General features: G+C 33.7%; 1 protein-coding gene across 15 annotated transcripts in view; it reads right to left on the reverse strand.

Moving 5' to 3' along the window:
• The window catches only part of LOC114337883 (prominin-1), a 940,102-nt gene that overhangs the window by 800,704 nt on the left and 112,713 nt on the right, over positions 1-26,685 (reverse strand). For all 15 annotated transcript variants that reach the window (XM_050658571.1, XM_050658567.1, XM_050658566.1 and 12 more), the window contains exon 3: positions 2,065-2,321. In XM_050658571.1, coding sequence (XP_050514528.1) covers positions 2,065-2,321 — 257 coding nt within the window. The remainder of the gene's footprint in view (positions 1-2,064; positions 2,322-26,685) is intronic.

Below are 26,685 nucleotides of genomic sequence, written 5' to 3' on the forward strand. Positions count from 1 at the left end.
CAAACGTCCTAAACAGCAATAAAGAAAATAAAGTGGAATAAATAAAATAAATTAAGAGACACAAAGAAAAAAATGAAAGTGAAAGTAAAGTGATAAAGAAGTAAAAATAAAAAGAGTAAATAGTTCGTAGCTCGAAACACCAAGTACCGAAGAAACACGTAACCCAAGCGTAGGTCCAACACCACGATCATAATAAAGTCAGCCTACAAAAAAATATATAAAAAAGGCGCAAGCCACCCAAAAATTTATAAAAAAAAACAAAAAAATACTTGAGCACCAAGCCGTTGGACCGAGCCCAGTGGGGCTTGGTACAATGACTTGGGGCCCAAGAAAGAAATTTTTAGTACGCAATACGTAATACTAATAATTAGAGAGCGGAATATATGCAAAGTGCATATAGATGTATATATTGCATATTTTCAGACAACAAACACAGCATTGTATATTTAAGCTAAACACGATTTATTTTGCATATTTTAAAAATAAATTATATAAAAGTTTAAAATTCTCCTCTCTTAGTTGGAATTTTATAACTTCGATATGAACGAGCTCGTTATTTATCTATCTATCGCTCATTATTATCTATCTGGACTTTCCAATTACTACCTGAATTTAACAATTATGGATGTTCCCAGAAAAATATTATTTTATTAGTGTAGCAAGTTGTAGGTACCTACCTGCTTTTAAGGGTCTAATATTTATTTTGTCAGTTTCCGGCCAACATTTGTTTAAAGTAAACGTTGTATCGTATTTAGTGTTTTTGAAGTGATTGGTATACATATATTAAATTTAAATATGTCTACCATTCAAAAAAGTGCTTGGATAAAGTGTTTTCTCGAGTTAAAGCTAAGTGGAGACAAAGTATTTTGCAAGGTCTGTTCCAAAATCGTAAGTTACATTCATTTTCACATTTCATTTTTTAAATGAGGAACTGACAAACAAAAGCATCATGTCCCACAAAAGAAATTTTTCTGGAAAGAGTGTTTTTTTGACACACAAAACTTGTTTTTAATTATAAAAACAAGTTTTGTGTGTCATTTCATTTGTTTTTATGTGAAAAATAAATATGTATTAAACATAAATGTAGGTTGAATTTTTTAAACATAAATGTTTATATTTAATATATTGTTTTATTTTTGAGTATTTTTAATATGCATTTGCATATTTAGACAAAAAAAATACCTGCATATTTGTAGTAAAAGTAATGCATATATATGCGCATATTTTGGTAATGTTGTGTTGCATATATTCCGCTCTCTACTAATAATAAACGAAATAATTCGATAAATATGCTCTAACTGTCACTATTTTCTCACCATAACTCGGAAAATACCGACAGCACGAAAAAATTGTACAAATATACAAATAGAAATGATATAAAATCACAGTTTCAGCAATTTTGGATGTTATACTTTTTGTCTAAAAGTTGAAAATGGCGGAGATATTGAACAAAAAGGGTTCTCGTTTAAAATCAAGATGGCGGCTAACGCAACAGCGGAATTCAGTCGAGATTTTAAATTTACACTACTATTGACCCCCCTAAAGATTAGAAAAATAAAATTTGGGGCAGCAAAAAATGCAAGGTAAGGCCTGTTATTCGTCTAACCCGACTGGACTATATCGCTTTGCAACGAAACAATTATTTATTTCTTTTATTTTTATTCCTACTTAAATATGAGGGACTATTTTTCGTTGGAAGTTTGCCACGATGGACAGACGATATATGAGGATAGCCTTTTTTGCTCCAGAATTCGTTGGTTTAAAAATTTTAGAAACCACGAAAGTGTCCAGAAAATTGGTCCCAATAAAGTTTTATTTTTATTATTTTTTTAATTGTATTAAACTAAACGTTTCGCTTGTCTACTTTAGATATTCTTCTAGCTGATCTCTGGATATTTTAGTTTTTTTTTATGGAATGACTTTACTTTCCAATATGTCATTTATTTACCAACACTATACAAAATATCAGATTATTTTATGCAATATTTACTTATCCCTGTTAAAGAAAACCGAACTTCAAAAGAACAAAAAAATAACTATATCAACTTTATTCTACGGTCTCACCTGATGGAAATCCAGTCGGTTGTAAAAATCCCATTAGAGTCGAGAACGCTCCGAATATCAAGTACTCTTCATCCAGTTTTAATTCTTGAATGCGCATATCGTCTCCTTTGGGGATTTCGAGGAACGGCATTCCTGAATTTCGAGTGGAGGACGTCGTGATATTTTTATGTTTGATTTTCCCATCGTCGGCTTCTTGTGGATTCTTTATTTTTGTAACTGTTGATTCTGCCAATTTTAGAGGTGTCGAAATTGAGAGACTGAAATAAAATAAACTTTTAAACGAGTATACTTGCAGATTATTGATAATAACTACTTGAAAAGTATTACCCAAAATATCAGGCAGGTAAATGGTATAAAGAAAATAACAATAATACGAAAATATAATAAATATTGTTTTTATTTAATTTTTTGTAATATTTAAAATCAGTCCTTAAAAGAACAATAGGTAAATTGTTTAACCGAAAACTGAAAATTTTACCTTAAGAGGGAAATCTATTGATCATTCTCTTCATACAAATTAAATTAAAACGAGTTAAAACAAGTTTAAATAGGTTATTCAAATCTTCTTGCTGGGTCCACTATTTTGAATGTCTTCAGGTGTCATACATCATTATGACCATCAATGTGGTTGCTTGTTAACTCGTTTGGATGGGAATCTAATCTCTTGGAGTAGTATCTATTATCTATAATATGCATAATATTCTGTGATTACTTTTTTTTATTAGAAAAAGAAGTCGCATCCACCAAAAGGTTATTAGCGACGGAAAAAAATATAAATAACAAAAGTAATTGTATCTAAGTAAGATTGTACAAAATGTTTATGGATTTTAGATAATTAACTATATTGTCATAGGAACAGTTTTGACCTAGAGCTCCTGGTAGAGCGTTTGGAATATTGTAGCGATGTCTTTCTTGGTCATATTTACTACAACTTATTAAAAAGTGTTCGACTGTTAATCGGACGTTACACTGATCACATATAGGTAGATTATTCTTTGTGAAAAGGTAAGAGTGCGTTAATCTGGTATGTCCTAGACGTAATCGCGTAACCGCAATTTGTTCTCGTCTATTGCGCGACGATAGAATCCACTGATTGATTTTTTTCACCTTAGAATTATTTTGAGATCACTCATTCGCCACAAACACAACACTTTATTTTTAAAATAAGCTTTTAAGTCACTGGAAACACACTTGCCTATTGGCTCCGTAAAATCACTTAAAATTGCCTCTCGTGTAGTCCTGTCAGCTTCTTCGTTTCCTGTTATTCCGACGTGTGAGAGAACCCATACAAAATGGACGCTTCTTCCATGTTCATGAACTTGGGACAGCTGGTATTTTGGCAACTTTTCAAAAGGATGTTTCGGAAAAATGTGTTTTAACGAGTTTAGAGAGATAAGGGATCTGTTATGATCAGGGTTTTTGTGAGTGTAAGCTCGTTAAGAAGTTTCACAGCACGGTATATGGCGTAAAGTTCAGCTGAATATGTGCTAAATGCTGGGGTTAAACGGAGAAGAAAATTGTTTTCTGAAGAAACGATTGCTATTGGTACACCACCGCTTGCACGACTTGCAACTGTACGGTCTTTGCAGAAACAAGTGAAATGTTTTGGATTGTACAACTAATTGGTCTTTAAGTTTGTCTCCTGTAGACAAATAATATCTGGAGAATATTCAGATAAAATAAGCTGTAGCATAGGGAGACGATGTAAAAATCCATCAATGTTCCATTGAAGTATCGAGTTGAATGTTGTTAACAGATTCGAGGTTAGATAAGACTGAACATTTGTCCACAGAAGAGTCACTGTCTAAGTCAGGACTCTCTTTTCCTAAACGAATGTCTAGTTTCTTTTGAAGTTTTGTAAACTTGGTTTTTGTAGATCTATCATTTGCATATTGATGGTTGCTTTGTAAAAGATGAAGTAAACCAGCCATATCAGTTTAAAATTCTTTAACGACGCTAATAATGTCGGGGGAGCCTTGGCCATTATCAATCAGTAAGGATAATTGGTGGTAATTTAAAACGAATGGTGGGGCATTATCAATAAAATTTTCAAGAGTTTCCCATGTAGATGGGACTTTAGATGAGCGCGGTTTTTTTGGTTTAGAGGATTTGGGTTTTCCAAACAGATTTTGTGATGAAATTTCTGAGTCTGAAGGAGGCGTACTGATCTCACTAATACTACGTTTTATGGAAGAACTTGCGTTTTCGAAAGTGCTATTAGAGTTTTCACTTAGATGCTGTGGCTTTATTACATTTGGAAATACTGCAGCAGACTCACTGGTAGTGACAGAATTCGAGCAGGAAGTTTTGTTTGTAAGATTGGTTGAAATGATTGTTTCAGAAAATTGTGGTGATGTATCAGTTTTATTAGAGTTTTCTGCAGTTGTATCTAATGGAAGAGGTGCTGATAGATTGAAGGATATTGCTTCCGAAGTTTGTGAAAACGGTATTGCCGCTGAATGAGGTTGATTCAAAGTGTTGCTATGAGTAGAAGTATTAGTAATTTCTTGGTCATGGAGATTTGTAGGTGTAGGTGATATGCTTGGATTTGATAATGGATAACTTGATGACTGCTGAGTATTTGGTACCTTGTCTAATATACTTGTTGGGGTTGTTTGATTTGGTACTTCATTGTTTGAATAAATATAAGTTGATTCCGTTACTGAACTGTTATTGCATTGGGATGATGTATGTCCTGTATTTTTGCAAATAAAGCAGGTGAGTGTACCTTGTGACAAAAATATGCGGTAAGGTGTTTGGCCTAAATTTATTAGAATAGAATCTGGAATTGATGATGTTATAGGGCTTACATAAACTTGCCTCCAAAAGCTCAATATGTGACTATATTCGTGAAGAGTTGAGCTAATTTTCAGAAATGTTATTGGGGAAATAAGCTTTAGACCGATATTTTGTAATTCTTCAACTAATACTTGATTAGGAATTGACGGGCAGACACCAGACAAGACTAGTCTTTCTGCTGGAGAGACAAGTCTTCGTGCTGTTATAACTTCAGCGAGTACTTCTATAGAGCCCTGTTGTGTCATGAAATTATCTACTACGGTTTTGATTGCCAAATGCATGCAGATTCTATCATGAGATAATCTAGATGAAAGCATATAATTTTTTGGTTGATGATTGTGCCCAAAGCAATTAAATAATCCTGCAGTTTAGCATTATCTATAAACCAATTAAATACAATTGCTTGGGTCTTACTCGGAAAATAATGTGAAACGGCTGATGCATAACTGTTTGTGATATTTGTACGTTGATTTACTTGACTGGTTAGATCGGAAGGTGCGTTTACATTGTGTAAAGTCATTTTAAGCTGCGGTAGCGAAAGCTTCACTCCGACTCTGGTAAGTGACAAACCAACCGCATGCTAGCTAACCTCACAAAATGATTGTATGGTGGTGTATACTTCTTATTTGACGTTTTCTTTCCACAATAATAAAATATTAATTACGTATAGATGACTTACGTAGTAGTATCTAGTAGATAAACACTTTAATTTTAAAAAACTATTTAATAAAGCCAGAGGCGTGCGGTCCATGGAAGCGGGAGAAGCACCGCTTCCCTATTTATACGTCGATATAAGAAAATATATTATTAATTAATATTTAATAATCAAAAATTTTTCCCTAATCCAAGTAATCTACATATTACCTAGGCAATAGGCATTGAAAAATATTAAAAATTAATCGCGTACGAACGAACTCAATATGCACACAATTCAACTATTCGGTCCACTCCTGACAGAAGCGCATCTCAAAATCGCCGCGTATCATGTAGTTGTCCCGTTTAAAAATTGGTCAGGGTTCAATTACCGTACCCACTAGTCGAGCGAATTTTGGTATGCCCTGGAAGCGATCGTCCTATCGCCTTCCCGAAAGTGAGATGCTCCGACTGTTACTGCTGCTAAGGGGTGCTTAGGTATTAGATACATTCGCTTAAAGAATATTTCGATTTCAATTTTTTGCAGAGATTTTTCCTTTTACTGATCTTTTATTTGACATTTTACAGAAATCAAATGGTATTGCATTTTGTATAAGACAAATTGATGACTTTATTAATACGATAATTAAAGAAACGAGACAGGACGTCTCACATAATTAAGTACTTTGCTGATAGAGAGCCCCTGCGCATGAGAGTGCTATCAGGTTGGAAGTGGCTCGACCCTCGACCCTTAAGAAAATATTTTTATATCCTTATTGAACCGCTTCCCCTTTCGAAAAAGTCACCGCACGCCACTGAATAAAACCACTTGTTTTATTAAAAACTAGGAGTACAATATCAGTAAAACTTAACCATACATTGCCAGGGCCGGTCTCCCTCTGTGATTACTGTTTTTATGGAATGCACATTTAAGTCTTGCTCTGTCACATAATTTGGTACGAATAAGGGGCATTCAGCATACGGACTTTGTTATAGAATTTTTTGCACGATTGATCATTTTTGACTGTTTACCGTGACAGATTTTACGTCAGTAGGTGACATTTACTAGCAACTCGACGGTAAGTAATCCAACTCGACGGTAAGTACTCCAACTCGACGGTAAGTAATTCGCTTACCGTCGAGTTAAAAAATCTCTTAATTTTAATTTATTTTTTGAAAGAATAAAGAAAACTAACGAATCATTTATTAATATTGAAACTTATGGTACAATTTGTTAAATTATTTAATGAAATCCCACTTGTTTGGGCTGTGGTTTCACTTCTAACAGAAACTCCTGCAGAATCGCATACATTGGTAGTATTACTAGTATTGCACAATATTTTTTCGGCAAAATCTATTTTATTTTGAAGAGAATCTTCTACACAGCTTTCTGCCACTGTCGATGAACGCCAACCCCCATGACGCTTTAATCCGAGGACATCAACACCTTTATTAGCCAAAAGCGTTGCTGATGTCCTCCTGAACGAATGGCCCGTATAGTTCTCGGGATTAGGCAAATTTAAGAATTTGGCAATTTGAGAAGGCCAGCCCCCGATTGTCCCTTTCCCTATTACTTGAGCACAACATTTTCCTTTGGCGTATCTTAAGAAAAAATGATTTGATTTTAGTTGTAATGGACGAAGTTTTATATACTTAAAATTATTGACAACTAAATAAAAACTCAATTCTCCATTGTTGTTATGCACCCTAGTTACTACCTAACAACCAAAGTATCTATCTTGATAAAATGAATGAAACTAGTCAATATGACGAAAATGTTTAATTTTATAATTTATAATGGTATCAATCGTGCAAAAAACGTTATAAGCATGTCGAACGTTAAGGGTAACCGATCTCAGACAATAATTGGAGTCGTCGCGCCGCTCCTCCTCCAAACAATTGTCTTCGATCGGTATAAAACCCTTACCGTTCTCCATACTTAATATACTATTTGCAGTATTTCAAGGTTTGTTTGACTCGTTGTTCCCCACAGTTGGTTACCATAGGTCCACACTTGACTAGTGGTAATATATCTTTATATATCAGTTGTTTGTTTTTAAGAGATAGTTGAGATTTTCGACCTGTGATCCAGTACAGTTCACGAAATTTTATCTCTAGTGGTTTCCTTTTGGTGAAAATGGATGCCAAGTTAGTCTCCTATCAAGGTAGTGTCCTAGGCACTTGACAGTATTGGTTTGTTACAATTTGTTGATAGAATTACAGTTTGACATGTTTGTTTTTTCATGGTAAAAGTTACATGGGTAGATTAACTCTCTTTCGTCTTTATCTTCAATTTTCTAAGCGATGGTTGGATAATGTTAAGATCTTTTTGAAGGGTTGTGGATGCTGTTATGGGATGATGATAAGAGCGATGATGTACAGCGGTGTCATAAGTAAAAGTTATACACGTTGTTTTATTACTTGGCGGGTGGTCAGCAGTGTAAAGCAAGTACAAAATTGCCCCCCACACTTTCTTGTGGTACTTCGTCTTTTATTTGTCTTAGGCTTGTGTACTCCTTACCCAGCTTGACTAGGAAATATCAGTTGGAAATATAGCTTTTGAGGATATGGTATAAAGAATGAGGAAGTTCTTTTTTTGAGGAAACTGGTGTTCCAAGATTTCTGATAAAACCATTAGCAGATTATTGGTCTGTATGAAGTCACATGAGTTCTATTTGTCCCTGGCGTAGGTATGAGAATAATTTGAGCAACTTTCCATTATTCTGGGCAGTAACTAACCTAAATATTGCATTAAATACTTGCGTAAATATTTTCCTTTGCATATTAGTTGCTGAGGTACTTTCCAGCTGATCAGTTCGTACCCCCTGGAGATAGTTTTGGATTCACTTCATGCTGGACATCTTTTATGATTCTGTAGTGATGATTTTTTATACTCCATCTGAGAGGGGGATTTTACGAAGTCACTTATTTCTTTCTCTTTATCACCATTTTCCATGGCATGTTAGTGGAATACATTACTGAGATGATTTGTAAATGATTCGGTATTTTCCTTATTATTTCTACACTATTTTGCTTGTTGGTCCCGTATTCGTTGTATTTGTTGTTGCGGATATCTGATTTCTCTCGTGGGCTTCCAGAGGTAGTAGTCACTGTCTGTTTCTGCTGAAAGACCTGTAAGATATTCTTGTATCTTATTATTTTTAAAAATACTCAATTATAATTTAATTTCCTTGTTGATTTTATTTAATTTCGTCCTGTTTACAGGTGTTTTTGTCTTCTACATTACTCATTTATTTTTCTCTTTTTAGCTGTCATTTCCTTTACTAGAGTTGTTCAATGCTCTTTAAGTTCTGTTTGGTACCAGTCAGGGGTAGCATACCAAGCAGCTTCTTGTATAGATTTCCGAAGATTTTTTACTGCTGTATAGATGTCACTATTTGTTTTCAATGGGATGTTTCTGTTAATTAGTTCATCCAATTTAGTGTTGAAAATGCTTTAGTCTGTTGTATTACTGTATAGTGGTGGTTGTTTAGTACTGTTTAATATGTGGGCAAACTATGTCTCGATTACGCTAGAGTGATCAGAATGTATATCATAACAAATTTTTAGTATTGCCAATTTAATATTAATTCCTTTACCAATATAGAACTCGAGAAGATCAGGTTCTTTTGCATTGTCGCTCCAAATATTAAGTATTCTTCATCCAGTTTTAATTCTTGAATTCGCATATCGTTGTCTTTGGCGATTTCAAGGAACGGCATTCCTGAATTTCGAGTGGAGGACATCGTGATATTTTTATTTTTGATTTTCTCATCGTCGGCTTCTTGTGGACTTTTTGTTTTTGTAACTGTTTATTCTGCCAATGTTAGAGGTGTCGAAATAGAGAGACTGAAATAAAATACATGTATCTTTTAATAGTTATTTTCCTAAAAAGTGCAGAAAGTCATTCTTTTCCGCACGCTACTGCAGTTTGCTGAACGACGCGAAGCGGGAGTTCGGCAAGCAGTCGAGTGCGGAAAAAAGACTTTCTGCAAGAGTTAGGAACAATATTTTTTCTAACAGTCTTTAAAAAATTACCAAATCTTAATCAATTAATTTAATTAATATGATTATTTCATTCATAGGAGATTCTGACCAATAGGAAGGTACATAAATCTAAATTAAATCGATAATTTTTGATAATTTCCCGTCGTCAAGTATATTAAGTCAGATGCCCTTCGTTGCTACAAAAAAATACATTCAGTGACATTAATGACAATCAATGTTTTAAAAATTATAAAAATGATGACTTTCAACCGTCAAATTAATATTTATAACAACTGTGTGTTTAATTGTACTAATTTGTACTTACATAAATAAATTACAATAAAATTTTGGTGTTTTATTCATGAAATAATCGCAACAAATTGCACTCAATCTCTAAAATTAATATAGAATTTTTGCCCTCGTTACACTTTGACATAATTTCAGTCGCCTACGGCTCTTGAAATTAAAACTGTCATAATGTCACTCGGAAAAAATTCAATAATTTTAGAGCTCTTGTACAATTACTACTGATTATTTCATTCATAGGAGATTCTGACCAATAGAAAGCTACAGAAATCTAAATTAAACTGACAACTTTTTTGATAATTGCCCGTCGTCAAGCATATTACGTCAGATGCCTTTCGTTGCTACGAAAAAATACTGTCAGTGACATTAATGACAAATGTTTTAAAAATTATAAAAGTGATCACTTTCAACCGTCAAATACATATTTATAACAACTGTGTGTTTAATTGTACTAATTTGTACTTACATAAATAAATTACAATAAAATTTTGGTTTTGAACAGTTTTATTCATGAAATAATCGCAACAAATTGCACTCGATCTCTAAAATTAATATAGAATTTTTGCCCTCGTGACACTTTGACATAATTTTTGTCAAAATAAATTAAAACTGTCAAAGTGTCACTCGGGAAAAATTCAATAATTTTAGAGCTCTTGTGCAATTACTACTGAAAATACATACACAAATTAATTCTTTGACAAGGTTGTCAAAACCAAACTTTCAATATAATTAGTTAGCATGACGACGATCTTGGTTTCCATGACGATGATTCAAAACGACTGTTATTGTCTACCGATTTGACTTTCGAATATTATGTCAAAATAATTTTATTTCATCGAATTGTCGCGTTAATTTCATTAAAACAGGAACACAATAAGATATTTTGGAAATAAATTAGTAAATAATATCTAAATATTAGTTTATTGCATGTATTATAATTACTTTAAGGCCATATTAACGTATCTAAATTAACACGCGTGCGGAAAAGTAAAATCCGCGTGCGGAAAAGTAACACGCGTGCGGAAAAATGAAACTTTCTAAACTAAAATGCGTGCGCGAAAGTAGATATTTTTGCACGCTCGTAGAAAAACTAGTATATTTGCATATTTTTGACAATATCTACTTGAAAAGTGTATTTACCAAAAATATCAGACAGGTAAATGTTATAAAGAAAATAACAACAATGCGAAAATATAAAAAAAATGTGTGTGTACTTTGCACACACGTAAAAAGTTATACTTCTATTATTATGATTTCAACGAAATAAATATGTTTTAAATAGTTTATGTGTATTTTTATTTAAAGAACAAACTAATTTTGATACATAAAATAATACTAAAAATTAAAAGTAACGTTAATACGTCATTTTTTATGAACTGTAGGCTCTCCGCAATTATTTTTCCCTTGATGAGACGTAGAAAATCTATAAAACGTCAGATTTTCGACACAAATTTTTAATTTTCTTTTCAGCATATAATATTATGATCCTATTCCCAACTAAGACAAATCCAAATACACAAAAATTATAAAAATATATTTACTAAAAGCACCCATATATTTATATTTTTTAACACTTTATTTGCATTAATATATACGTAACTTGAAAGATTTAGCAACTAACTTAATACTGTCGGTATCCAGGTACTTGATACTGTCGCTTTTATAAAAATTCATTTTTAACATTTATCCCAATCTAAAGAAGTATAACTTCAAAAATTATAATAAATATATTTACTAAAAACATCAATATTTTTTTTCACACTTTATTTGCATTGATCATTGATACATACGTAACTTGAAAGATTTAGCAACTAACTTTATACTGTCAGTATGTTCGTAATTCATACTGTAGGTTTTATAAAAATTCACTCTCAAGCTTTGGCAAGCTCGACAAGCTTAAGCGAAATTCACGAAGGTACTGACCTGTTCAGAGTTCCATATTCAGCTGATATTAAGGTTTACTAAGTGCTACGTATGGTCGGTGCTACGTATGGTCGGAGTAGAGGGCTGGACACTCCAAACAAGGTATATAAACAAATTGGAAGCCTTCGAAATGTGGCTTTATCGCCGTATCCTAAACATACCATGGACGGCGAAAGTCACAAATGTAGATGGCCTTAAAAGAGTCAACCAAGAACGCCAACTTTTCGAAACCATCAAGAAAAGGAAGACAGCGTATCTGGGTAACATCATGCGAAACGAGAAATTCCAGTTCCTTCAACTTATAATCGAGAGTAAAATTGAAGGCAAGAGAGGAATAGGAAGCAAAAAAATATTCTGGCTCCGAAACATAAGGCAATGCACAGCGATTAACGACAATCAATCTCTGATACGCATTGCAACAAATAGAGAGTTAATGGAAAATGTGATCGCTAACATCCATTAGTGGATTTGCAACTGAAGGATTTGCGCCTAAAGAAGTATAACTTCAAAAAAAGAATGTATTTGTACTTTTTACGCACGTAAGGAGTTATACATCTATTATATGATTTCAAAGGAATAAGTAAACTTTAAACAGTATATTTGTATATTATTAAAATAGGTAGGTATTAGACTAATTTTAATACTTGCTACCTGGGTTACAATCAGTCCTTAACTAAGAAAAATAGGTAAATTGTTTGACTCAAAACTGGAAATTTGACCTTAAGAGGGAGATCCATTGATCACTCTAATTACATAAATTAAATTAAATTGAGTTAAAACAAATTTGTCTATTAGAGATATTTCGAATCTCCTTGCTATGTATGTCCAATATTGTGAATCTCTTCAAGCGTCGTACATCATTGTGATCATCAGTGAAGTTGCTGGCTAACTCGTTTGGATGAGATTCTAGTCTATTGGAAAATTTTCTGTAATATTTTGTTATTACTGGTTTTATGGAATGCAGTATTGCTCTATCACATAATTTGGCAAATACTAAGGGGCAATTAGGCGAGCGGCACACCCCTAATTTGGGGCTTAGAAATCGAAAAAGCGACCATGATAGGTGAATGGCAAATTTTTGTCATTATGAAGTATGAAATCCTAATATGAAGTTTATTTTTATCTAGAATTGGTGGAACATGTTCAAAAATCAAATTTTATGCAAAAATGCGAAAAATAAATTTTGATAATTTTTCATATTTACCTCGCTGTATCTTTGGTCGCTGTAAATGTTTCCTTTTCAAAATTTTACTGTATCATCCTTCGAGTATTTAGATGACAACGAGAGTTGTTCAGAATTATAAGAGGGGTTGTTAATTTTTAAACATTTTAACGTCAGGTTTCGATAGTTTCATGCTTACTTAAAAAAGTTGAGTAATAAACTTTTTAGGTTATAATTTTAACTAACACAGCAATAAAATATAAAGATGAAGTTAGTTTTAAATCCTAATAGCAATATTAATAATATTGAAAATATTAAAAATATTACTAAAAGATTTTTAAATTGAAAACTTATTGGTATATTTCCCTGGTGACACCTCCAAGGCTTCTACAATTTGCAAGCCAAATGGATGCTGCAGTGAAGACAAAGGGAAGGAATTCTACACTATGCAATTTACATCCCCCGTCTGCAGCTCGGTAAAGTTCCAACGAAAAATGCACCTGGTTACTCTACTGGACTATACAATAAAATGTATACTATTTATATTCAGTTGCAATGCGAAGGCAAAACAATCTTACTTTTCAATTAGAATACGGAGCGCTAGAATACGGAGGCTCCAATAAGAGCCGAAAATCGCGATTCAGAGGACTGGACTGCGCTCCGTATTCTAACTGAAAAGTAAGATTGTTTTGCCTTCGCATTGCAACTGAATAAAAATGGTATACATTTTTATTTTATAGTCGTATTACTCCGTAGAGTAACCAGGTGCATTTTCCGTTGGAACTTTACCGAGCTGCAGACGGGGGATGTGAATTGCATAGTGTAGAATTCCTTCCCTTTGTCTTCACTGCAGCATCCATTTGGCTTGCAAATTTTAGAAGCCTTGGAGGTGTCACCAGGGAAATGTACCAATAAGTTTTCAATTTAAAAATCTTTTAGTAATATTTTTAATATTTTCAATATTATTAATTTTGCTATTAGGATTGAAAACTAACTTCATCTTTCAATTGCCAGATGACACTAGTCACCTAATACCTTCACTTCGGTTGCAATGGGTGGGAAAACCTCTCGACGCTAGTCAATTGGGGTATGGAGAACAGTGCCTACGTTCTTTCCGATGAGGCTTCAATAAGAGCCGAAAATCGCAATTCAGAGGACTGGACTGCGCTCCGTATTCTAATTGAAAAGTAAGATTGTTTTGCCTTCGCATTGCAACTGAATAAAAATGGTATACATTTTTACTTTAATAAAATATAGTTCATGGAGAAGTTTTCTGGAACATTTCAAGTCAAAATATGAAATAAGAAAAAGGTTATGTGACTTTATAGACGAGCGGCACTCTTAAAAAAAACGCTTATTTCTCGAGATACTGACCACAATGAGGTGAATGGCTAGTTTTGGGTCTTACTTTATATTTTTGATGGTGCTGATGACGAAAATAAGGTTTATTTTAAATTCTAGATGGACAAACATTGTCAAAATCGCAATTTTACCATAAAAAAAAATAAATCGCGTTTTTCTTAAAATCAAAAGATTTATTCGTTTTTTTTTAAACATTTTATTCTTTGTACCATATATTTTAACATAAACTTGACAAAAAGAAAAGCTAAATTTTAAATTTTATCACTCAACTATTGCGATTAAACTTTGAAATTCAGGAATCTGCACCTTTTACCTTATACAATTCATAACTTTTATTATAATGAGACAGAAAGATTGAAACGGGTACCATTGTCCCCAGAAAGGTAAGAAATATATGCTATAAAATTTTTAGAACAAAATAATAAAAGGAAACAGAGTTATTAAACACAAAAAATGTGATTTAATTTTTTTTTAATTTTCAGGGTAAAATTGCGATTTTGCCTCTGTTCCCCCACGTAAAATTCAAAACAAACCTAATTTTCCTTTTCACCACTATCAAAAATATAAATTATGACCAAAATAAGCCACTCAACACACCGTGGTCATCACACCACACAGTATTTCGAGAAATAAGCGTATTTTGAGGTGTGCCGCTCGTCTATAAAGTCACATAACTTTTTTTCTATTCCATATTTTGACTTAAAATTTTTCAGAAAACTTCTTCATGAATTATGTTTTATTGCTGTCTTGGTTAAAATTATATACTAACGGGGCAAAATATTTAAAAATTAACTCCTCTTTTAATTTATACAAACATTTTTGTACAAAGCTCGTTTTTATTTAAATACTTCAAAGATGACACTGTAAAATTTTCAAGAGGAAATATTTACAGCGAGCAAAGATACAGCGAGGTAAAACTGAAAAATCATCAAAATTGATTTTTCGCATTTTTCCATAAAATTTGATTTTTAAACATGTTCCATTAATTGTAGATAAAAATAAACTTCATATTCAGATTCATCGACCTCGAAAACATAAATAACCACCAAAATTGTTCATTCACCTTAAAGTTGGTTTCGTGGTCGGTATAAGGTAATTTTAGGAGTTGCTGCCGCTCGCCTAATTCAGCATTGTTATAATCTGGGCTTAGAAAATATTTTCGGATCAACTGAATGGGATTAAATTGTCTTAAAATTATCTAAGGAATCTCCGGTCTTCGTTTGTCAGGAGAGTTTATGGACACCCTGTATATAATGATCCAACTCGATTTCTACAAGCTTTTCTTTTCTGTTTAATTATGTGCATTTTCCAAAAAAGTAATTTAAAAACATCTACGTTTTAAACATGAATATGTATGAGCTTTATAAATACAGCGTATGTTATTCTTTTAATAAAAATGTAAAATGTAGCTTACAATTTTCATATAAAAATTTTCCTTCAGGCAAAATACTTCTGAAATATTTAATACGTTTCTACAATAATAGACTAAGAGCCGGTATTAGTCGGAGAGATAGAAGCGGATTTTGTGCGTTATAAGTAATATGGAAAAACTATACGGGGATATGTTGAATTAGTTGTGTACATGACTTTCACCAACGGCCGGAAACCAGAGTTGGGGCCGAGGGTAGTTATAAGAGGTCAAAGTCGCGGATTTTATTATTTTTTTTATGACGCTCATGATCGAGATAGTGCACCAAAATTTGGGAATAAGTAGGTCATGACGTAACTAAGTAAAATCTCTAGGGACGAAACGCTGCGTGGCCGACAAAGGGGTGGGGGTAGGGGTGAATATAAACAATATAAAGGGTTTTTTGCGACGTTCGTGATTGAGATAGTGGACCGAAATTTGGGAATAAGTGGATCATGACATTACTAAGTAAAATCCCCAGAGCCGGAAACCAGAGTTGGGGATGAGGGTAGTTATAAGGGGTCAAAATCGCCGTTTTTATTAGTTTCTTTTGTGACGCTCATGATCGATAGAGTGCACCTAAATTTGGGAATAAGTAGGTCATGACGTAACTAAGTAAAATCTCCAGGGGTGACACTCTGCGTGGCCGACAAAGGGTTGGGGCAGGGGTGAATACAAAAAGTATAAGGGGTTTTTTTGCGACATTCGTGATTGACAGAGTGCACCAAAATTTGGAAATAAGTAGACCATGACATAACTAAGTAAAATCCTCAGAGCCGGAAACCAGAGTTGGGTATGAGGGTAGTTATAAGGGGTCAAAATCGCCGTTTTTATTATTTTTTTGTGACGCTCATGATCGAGATAGTGCACCAAAATTTGGGAATAAGTAGGTCATGAGGTAACTAAATAAAATCTCCAGGGGGTAGAACGCTGCTTGGCCGATAAAGCGGTGGGGGTAGGTGTGAATATAAAAAATATAAGGGGTTTATTGCGACGTGCTAGATTGAGATAGTGCACCAAAATTTGGGAATAGGTATACCATGAATTAGCTAAGTAAAATCCCCAGAGCCAGAAACCAGAGTTGGGGATGAGGGTTGTTTTAAGGGGTCAAAGTCGCAGTGTGTATTATTTTTTTTGTGACCCGGCATAACATTTGTCCCCCACGCAGCGTTCCGCCCCTGGAGATTTTACTTAGTAATGTCATGATCTACTTATTCCCAAATTTTGGTGCACTATCTCGATCACGAACGGCAAAAAACCCACATATATTTTTATACTCACCCCTGTCTACCACCCCTTTGTACCCCAAGCAGCGTTCCGCCCCTGAAGAGTTTACTTAGTTACGTCATAACCTACTTACTCACAAATTTTGGTGCACTATCTCCATCATGAGAGCCACAAAAAAAAATAAAACCGCGATTTTACCCCTTATAACTACCCTCGTCCGCCACTCTGGTTTCCGCCTCTGGGGATATTAATTAGTTACATCATGGTCTACTTATTTCCAAATTTTGGTTCACTATCTCAATTACGAACGTCGCAAAAAAACCCTTGCATTTTTTTAAATTCACCCCTGCCCCACCCCTTTGTCGACCGCGCAGCGTTACACTCCTGGAGATTTTACTTAGTTACGTCATGACCTACTTATTCCCAAATTTTGGCGCGCTATCTCGATCATGAGCGTCACAAAAAAATAATAAAAAACGGAATTTTGACCCCTTATAACTACCTTCCTTCCCCAGTCTGGTTTCCGGCTCTGGGGATTTTAATTATTTATGTCATGGTCTACTTATATCCAAATTTTGGTGCAATATCTCAATCACGAACGTCGCAAAAACCCGTTATATTTTTTATATTCACCCCTACCCCCACCACTTTGTCGGCCACGCAGCGTTGAGCCACTAGAGATTTTACTTAGGTACGTCATGACCTACTTATTCCCGAAAATTTGGTACACTGTCTCGATCATGAGCGTCATAAAAAAAATAATAAAATCCGCGACTTTGACCCCTTATAACTACCCTCGGCCCCAACTCTTATCTCTCCAACTGGGCCTCTGTACTTATCACGCACAAAATCCACTCTCAGCTCTTAGACTATATAGGTGAAATTTGCTAATCATTTTAGGCACGATAAGAGCCTATAACTTAAATAGTAGAACCTAAAAGAAAATGTATGAACACGTTGCCGTCACTTTTTAGTGGCACATGCGTCGACAGTGGCGCATCAAACTTTCCACTTATGTACGGAATAAATAAATTAAAAGGTACCCTTCCTCACTACCAGAATTCAATTTTTTTTCTTTTTTAAGTTGCCTGTGATTAAAAAATAATACTCTTAGTAATTTTAATGCACCACCCTCTTTCCTCTTCCACCTACATCTTTATTTTTCGTTTTTATTTTTTTTAGGTATGATGCCATCAGTTTCTAAATTTCAAAGAATTCACACGCATATCCGAGGCTTTTACAAAATATGTCTGTTTTTAGAGACCCGTAGGTTGAGTGTAAATATCCTCAAAACATTTTTTTCATTTTTTTTGACACGAACGTATAATTTTTTTGCGGATTACTGCAGGTCTAATTTTTTTAATCTTGTGTATTTTATCAGAACGATATCGGTATCAACACTATGTTTATGATTCTTTCAGGTTTTTCTGAGGTTTGCAGTTTACAAATCCAAAAAACTCTTTTTTATATTTTCTTTTGGGGTTTGAACGTGTTTTTCCGAATTTTAAATATTCTAAAGGACTCAGTTACTTCAATTTATATATAAGCTATGAAAAGACATTAATATGATCTATTTGAAATGTATAAAGTAGCGAGAATTACCAAAAACCCTATTAAAAACATTTTTTGGATTTTTGAAGGTGGCGAACCTTACGGAAAAATCTGAAAAAAATTAGTAATATAGTGTTCGATAAAATACACAAGAAGATTAAAAAAAATTAGAGCTGCATCCATCCTCTAAAAAAAAGTTATGTGCTTTTTCCAGAAGAAATTTTTTTTGAGGTTATGTAAAATCAAACTATAGGTCTATAAATTGTAGACATATTTTGTAAAAGCCTCAACTACGCGTGTGGATTTTTTATAATTTTAAAATTGATTGCATCCCACTTAAAAAAAATAACAACGAAAAATGAAGGTTATGATGGTGGGGAAGGGGAAAGGGGGTGGTTGGTAAAAATTAAGCTGAATCTTATTTTTGAATCACATAGAACATAAAAAAAGAATGTGTGTATTTTGTACGCACGTAAGAAGGTACACTTCTATTATATGATTTCAACGAAATCAATATATTTTAAACAGTTTATTTATAAAATAATAAATGATGGTTTTGCTTGTTTTCGATTCAGAGGGTTGCACACCCGCTAGACAAGCTGTTTCTACCATTTCAGGCGTCCTCAGTAGCTTTTGTTAGCGTGCACACCTCTGAATCGAAAAATAGCACTCTTCAAGTTAGCAACTCTTCAATTAGTTTATTTATATTTTTATTTAAATATTAAACTAATTTTAATACCTACTTACTACTTTCCAAAAATTTTTATTTAAGCAATACCAAAAATTAAAAAAATAAAAGAATAAAACACACGCACACACACACACACACACACACACACACACACACACACACACACACACACACACACACACACACACACACACACACACACACACACACACACACACACACACACACACACACACACACACACACACACACACACACACACACACACACACACACACACACACACACACACACACACACACACACACACACACACACACACACACACACACACACACACACACACACACACACACACACACACACACACACACACACACACACACACACACACACACACACACACACACACACACACACACACACACACACACACACACACACACACACACACACACACACACACACACACACACACACACACACACACACACACACACACACACACACACACACACACACACACACACACACACACACACACACACACACACACACACACACACACACACACACACACACACACACACACACACACACACACACACACACACACACACACACACACACACACACACACACACACACACACACACACACACACACACACACACACACACACACACACACACACACACACACACACACACACACACACACACACACACACACACACACACACACACACACACACACACACACACACACACACACACACACACACACACACACACACACACACACACACACACACACACACACACACACACACACACACACACACACACACACACACACACACACACACACACACACACACACACACACACACACACACACACACACACACACACACACACACACACACACACACACACACACACACACACACACACACACACACACACACACACACACACACACACACACACACACACACACACACACACACACACACACATTGAAAAATGCCACAAAGAAATGATTTCTGAACAATAATTGTTGCCAAAAATTTTAACTAAATACGTATTTTCTGAAAAAAAAAATATAATATACTTATCATCATAAATTGTATAAAAAAAAATAAAAAAAAATAAAAAAAAATAAAAACTTGCATTGGGGATCGAACCCGCCTATTATAGAGCTGTTAGATTTAAAAACTTGCATTGGGGATCGAACCCGCCTATTATAGAGCTGTTAGATTGGAAAACCAAACGCTTTATCATTTAGCCGCCTAGACGTATTAGTCATGTGGAAAGATACACCAACTGAAAGTTTACCTCATAAACTTTTTGACAGTTGCTTATTACTTATATGAATTTAATCAAATTAGTTTGATTTTTGTGGAATTAAAATATTAAACAACAACAAAACATAGAGTAAGAAAACAATATATTAGATGAAGGTTGATATAAATTTTGTTCGTAATCAAATTATGTAAATTAAAGCATTACCTACTAATAGGTAAGTACATTATTTTTTACATTTTCCAAATAGGTATATAGATAATTTTTTATTACAATACTGAAACATTACGAAACAATTATTATGACACTTCGAGTCATATAAAACTGGTACACGTTTTTTCCCAACGTAAACCTGTGTTCAGACTGGACACACTGGCTCGTAAATCACTACTCTAAAATCACTCGTAAAAAGAGCTTGAAATCTGGATCTATTTACACTCCAGACCAATATGTAACTTTAACAAGGAATGCTAGAAAATCGAACCCACGTTTAATTGTGCACGAGATAAATTACCAATTATTTTATGATTTAAAAGGTTTGCAAGAAGAATTGAGCTATAACTTTACGATTAATACTGAGGGAGAAAATGTTAAACTTATAAACAGGTAGATGTAAGGAACAAACGAAAAAAAAAATAGGATCAATAACGGAAATAGCACTCAAACCCGCCTATACAGAAAAACAAAAATTGAGTACAAACAAACGGAAAGATTTGCAAGCATTGCTATCTAAAGGATTGATTCCTCCTTTTTACTCCCAATTTTATAATTCAATAATTTTCTTGTTTTTTTAATTCATAGTTCTAAGATAAACGTTGTGCCATATTTGAGAGTAGCCACAAAAGTTTCTTGAAACAATCTATTTTATATTTTCGGTTTATTTTTAAAATGTATTAACATCTTTTCATTGTATTATTATAGTGTTACTTATGTTTTAGCTTAATTTTGTAATCAGGCAATTTTGTTAATAAAGATAAATAAATGAATAATCAGTATTTTATTAGAAAGAAAACGAAAATTCATTTTGTGTTTAAGAAAATATAGAAACAACTAGGATTAATTCAGTGTCAACTCAAAGTTTTTACATCAAAACTGCAACAAACCTAATTGTTGATTTTACATGACAGTTCATTTAGCAATAAAAGAGCACCATGTAGAATTATTTCATCGGCGCAGAATATATGTTTAATCATAAAGTGAAATAACTATAAACTATCAAAAGAACAACACATTTGCACCCTTAACAATAGACGAGAGGATTAGCATTTACTAAAATCTAAGAGCCTACTAATTAAAATCTCCACACCAACCTTTAGAATTCCTTTAACCAGTATGATTTTTGTGAAATTAATTTTTAACCTGTACTGTGCAAAACTTAAAAACTTTGACTGCAAATTCCCACAAACTGTGTTTTTGAGTTATTTATTTTTTTATTAAAGGTGCGCAGTGTTCATACGTTTTATTATAGGATCTACTATTTAACATATAATATGTAGCCTCTTGATTAGCAAATGTCACATAAACCGGCTCTCCGTCTATAAAGTCTTTTTGTATCTTTTGATTTTGCTATGTGCCCATTTTCCCGAATTTCTTTCTTTATTAAGCGAAAGATTTCATCTAGGACTCGTTCAAGTGAAAACGTCAAATTCAGTTCAATGTTAAAATTCTAGTCATAACTGGAAACGTTGGTGATATTTTTAGAACGGTCAATTGATTTGGAGTGGGCTTATAAAATCGGTTTAAACGAAAAATCTAAAAATGTTCATTTTTTGTAAGAAAGACAGAACTAAGTCAGTTTTTATGTATGAAATTTACAAACTACAGAGTCATTAGAAAATTTTACTTGAAATACTGATAAATTTTGTACACACGAGACTGAATATATGAAGTGAAAATTGAAGTGTGTTAGTTATTTATGTATCAAGGGCGTAAAATGGGCGTTTATGGACCGCGATGTGTAAGTAAGAGCCCGAGTCAATAGGCGAGGGCTATTAAAAAGTAAGGTCCACAAACGCTGTTTACGCTCGAAATACATACAAATTTTTATGCACGACTGTTTAAAGTGAAGGATATATTGAAGATTCCGTGTCAAATAAAATGAAAATCGCCCAAAAAATTGTCAATGCTGTTATGCCATCTACAAGTTGCTCAGATTGCAGTCCAAATTTATATGGTGATTCTTTTGGGCATGCACCTTCCACAAATCATACTGAGTTATTGGAAGTTCATAGCAACTTACAACAGAGCAAAGTAGCTAATCCTAACATTTCTATAAATAATTGTTCAAATTGTGTTATAAATATAAAATTATAGATGTGGGAAACTTATTTTTAATTGCTAAAGTTATAATTCCTTTATTAAAATAAAATACAATAAATAAAAACTTTGTGTTTTACTAACCACACCCGCCATCCAACATTACCGTCCGGTGGGCGATAAAGAAGCCCACGGGCGCTAAAATGGCACTTTACGCCCGCCAAATTTATACATATGGACTTTACCGCCCGGTCGTGCATAATAGTTACTTATGAAACAGTTCGTGAAGTATACTTTTTGCGAACGCACGCGATGTTTAGAGCACGAGCGACAACGGAGCGAGTGCTATACATCGCGTAAGTTCGCAAAAAGTACTTCACGCACAGTTTCATACAATATTTTATCTATGATAAACAAATAAAAAAACTGTAACTCTTCGTCACTGGAATTTATTTTTATTCTACAATTTTTAGAACTTTGACTTTAAAAAATTCTAACTTCTTTCAAACCACAAACCTGTCAAAACTTTTGTCGTAATTTATTGCTCATTATATCATCATCATGAAAACGCGAAAGTTAAGGATATTTGATTATATGAAAGTGTGTCAGAAACAGTGCGAAAAAGTAAGTCCCATTTAAAATACATTGTTACTTCACGCACAGTTTAAACACTTCACGCACTGCTATCTATAATGACAGTTTTCACAGAAACTAAAAACTTATACATAATATGACATAGAGTAGATAAATGTATTAAATTTCATTTCCTTAGCTAGGTGCTTTCGACAAAGTTGTTATCATCGGAGCTAATGGTCAATGTATATAAAAAGAAGTACCACTGCTTCGAGTCGTGTGCCTGAGCATATTGTTGAACATTAGAATTCTAAGTGTATTACAAAGTTTCAATGATTCAGTTGTCTCTTGTACAACCCCGAAAGAAAAACATGAAAAGCATCCACTCAGTTCCTCGATGAAGTAATAGGGAAAGTTGTCTGAAGTGCATCTCTACACACTCGTTCAACACGAAGAACACATTCGCACGGGGAGATATTATAACTTCGATTCCTCTGACTCGGTCGCAAAACCGACACAGAATGGAAATAGCCCACGGTGATGCGAAGTCGCATGAAGTCAACTTCGCGAGTAGTATAACGGGCGCTTAAATCGTCCACTATACTACTCGCGAAGTTGATCGAAGTTCATCCAGCACGAGAGTGTAAAGAGGTACTTAATGCGACTTCGCTTCATCACGGGCTACTTCCACTCTGTGTCGGTTTTTGCGACCGAATCAAAGGACTCGAAGTTGGTTTCTCCCCTCGTGAATTAGTTCCTCGAAGTTGAACGAGTGTGTAGCCATGCACTTCGGACAACTCTCCCTAGGACCTACTTCGTAATTCCGCGAGAGTGTAAAGCTCGCTTTACAAACACATCAAAACTTTGTTCATGGTGTGGGCTTTTTCACCCAACTATTACGGCTGACAAGGAACTACGAGGTTGACGAGTCAATCAACTATTCGTCGGTTGGATTTACAATGATAAGGGTGTGTCCAATTCGTATATATAAAAAGGTTTACATTTTATATACCTCCGTTGGTTCAGGAATCGTCTTATTCTTAATCCTTTGAGGATGTCCAAGTTACTTCACTATAAATTTAATCTTCAGTTTAACAAAAACATATATATAGTATAATTTTGTTTTTTTTTTCTAACTAATCTTCGTAAAAATTTCCAGCAAAACTCACTTAGCAATACAACAGACATTATCGCTGGTCCGGAATAAGAATAACGTAACTGCAAATTTTGTCAATTCCTGTTTATTGCGTAATAATTAACTTCTGGAGTACTGTATACAGATGATACAAAAGAGACAGAATTGTAACTATGCGCTGAGCCACTACAGAGTAGTTGCGTCGTTATTGAAATACGCACTATTTTAGACCTTGTTTCAGATGAATAATGACGCAACTATAAATAGGGTTGAAAATGGAGGGACTAAATTAAGATGATAAAATTCGGATGAATAGGGATGAAAATAAAAGCCATCATTATAAGAATAAACTCCATACCGATGCTCCGGACGGTTACTCTTTATTTAATCACTATTTTAAATATTTAAATTTTTTTAGATAAAGAATGACGCAACTGTAAAAAGGGTTGAAAATAGGGGGACTAAATTAAGATAATGAAATTCGAACCAACAGGGGTCAAAATAAAAGCCATCATTGTAAGAATAAACGCCATACCGATGCTCCTGGACGATTACTCTTCATTTAATCCTCCCTTTAAATACTTTTTTGCTGTCCTGAAAAATTTGGCTTTTTTCAGTTACGTCATTTTTATTCCGGACCGGCGTTATGATGTTGGCCGTGTTTTGTTGTGGTAATATTAGAACACTGTATAAAAGATGTTTAAACCTCACTTAAAGTCAATAACCTAGGTATTCTTGTACTCGGTAACCCCGAGTAACAATGAAATGTCATGCATGTTATTATTTAAAGGTGTATATAAACAATAACCCTGGTGATCTAGATAATTGTAATAAGTGTCTATTAGTATAAAGCCGATTGCCATATGCTTGGGCTAGGTCGTTACTAATTATCCTTGATGTTTTTAATTTTAGTGTGAATACCAGTAAATAAAGTGTATTGTAGTCAGGTTTTATTAAACGTTTAATTAGGGACTAAAGGCACCGTATCCCAATCACCAATGATATTTTTCCACATGACCTTCCTGCAAGTTAGAGAAATACTCTAAACCAAAAATGATGGTAGCAGCAAACCGATCCAGTGAATACACCAGATGAAAAATAGGACAGTGTAAAGACACAAAATTGATTGTGATATGTAAGTAAGAATTTAAGTCTATTTTTATCAAAGCATCCTTTCGATTTTTTTAAATATGTATTATTATTCAATATCGAATTTTATCATGGTTTTCAAATTTATTGAAAAATGTTTTTCCCAATAAAATCAAATATACGCCATTTAGTTTTACTCTAATCTTACTACGATTATTTATGGAAAAATATTCACCAGTTTTAACATCACATTTACATACACGAAAACTAATAGTTTTAGATTACAAAACACTAAGGCAAAAGATGAATATTTGTATCGAGATTATTAGTAGCGTTCAATTGATTAAGAAGGCTTCATAAGCGAATATTTAGAATAACTAATTCGATAGAAAAGAAAGGTTTAATTAAAAATTATACATTGTTTTTCTTTCCTTGAAAACGATCAAGATAAAGATAAAGATTTACATCAAATTCGGGATTAAAATTTGTTCTGAACGAAGCTTAAAGTTGCCGCATTCAATTTTATAAATATTTTTTAATATTTTGTGGGTACCTATATAATTTGTTTAAAATATAAATAATAAATTGTAACGTTACAAACGTCACATCTTTGATATTTTATTTTTAAATAATTATTTTATCTTATTTTCTTTAATATTTCATTAACAATAATTTTCTTCTATTTGTTTTACCAGTTTTCTTCGTTAAAAACTCGTTGGCACCCTCTTTTATTATCCTCTTTTATTATCTTCTATTTAATATATCCCTTTTATTTAAATCATCAACTAAACATACTGAACGTACCCCATAGATTCTTATTCTGTAAGTATCTGTTTTTCAATACGGAACATGCCCGCCACTGCCTACGTCGCACTGTCATGAAAGTGACACTTCATCCCTACTAGACAAGGCGGAAACGGCGGGTTCGTTGGGAAAAATATTCCCATGAGATATTTTTGCATAATCACATTCGTGAGACATCCCAGAATAAGGTTCAAGAAGTTGCCCACGTGAAAAGTGGGCCAATTTTTTTTAACAATTTTTTTTTGTCAAATTGCAAAAATCAATATTTTTGGCCCGGAATAATTTTTTTTAGGTTTTTTGAACCATTCTGGACAAAAAATTTCTTATAATTTTTCTCTAAAGTTGATATTTTTCGAGTTATAAGCAATTTAAAATTTGAATATAATAACTCGGTTAAAAATTATTGTT

This window comes from Diabrotica virgifera, chromosome 8, assembly GCF_917563875.1.
Source record: "Diabrotica virgifera virgifera chromosome 8, PGI_DIABVI_V3a".
NCBI classification, from domain to species: Eukaryota; Metazoa; Arthropoda; class Insecta; order Coleoptera; family Chrysomelidae; genus Diabrotica; species Diabrotica virgifera.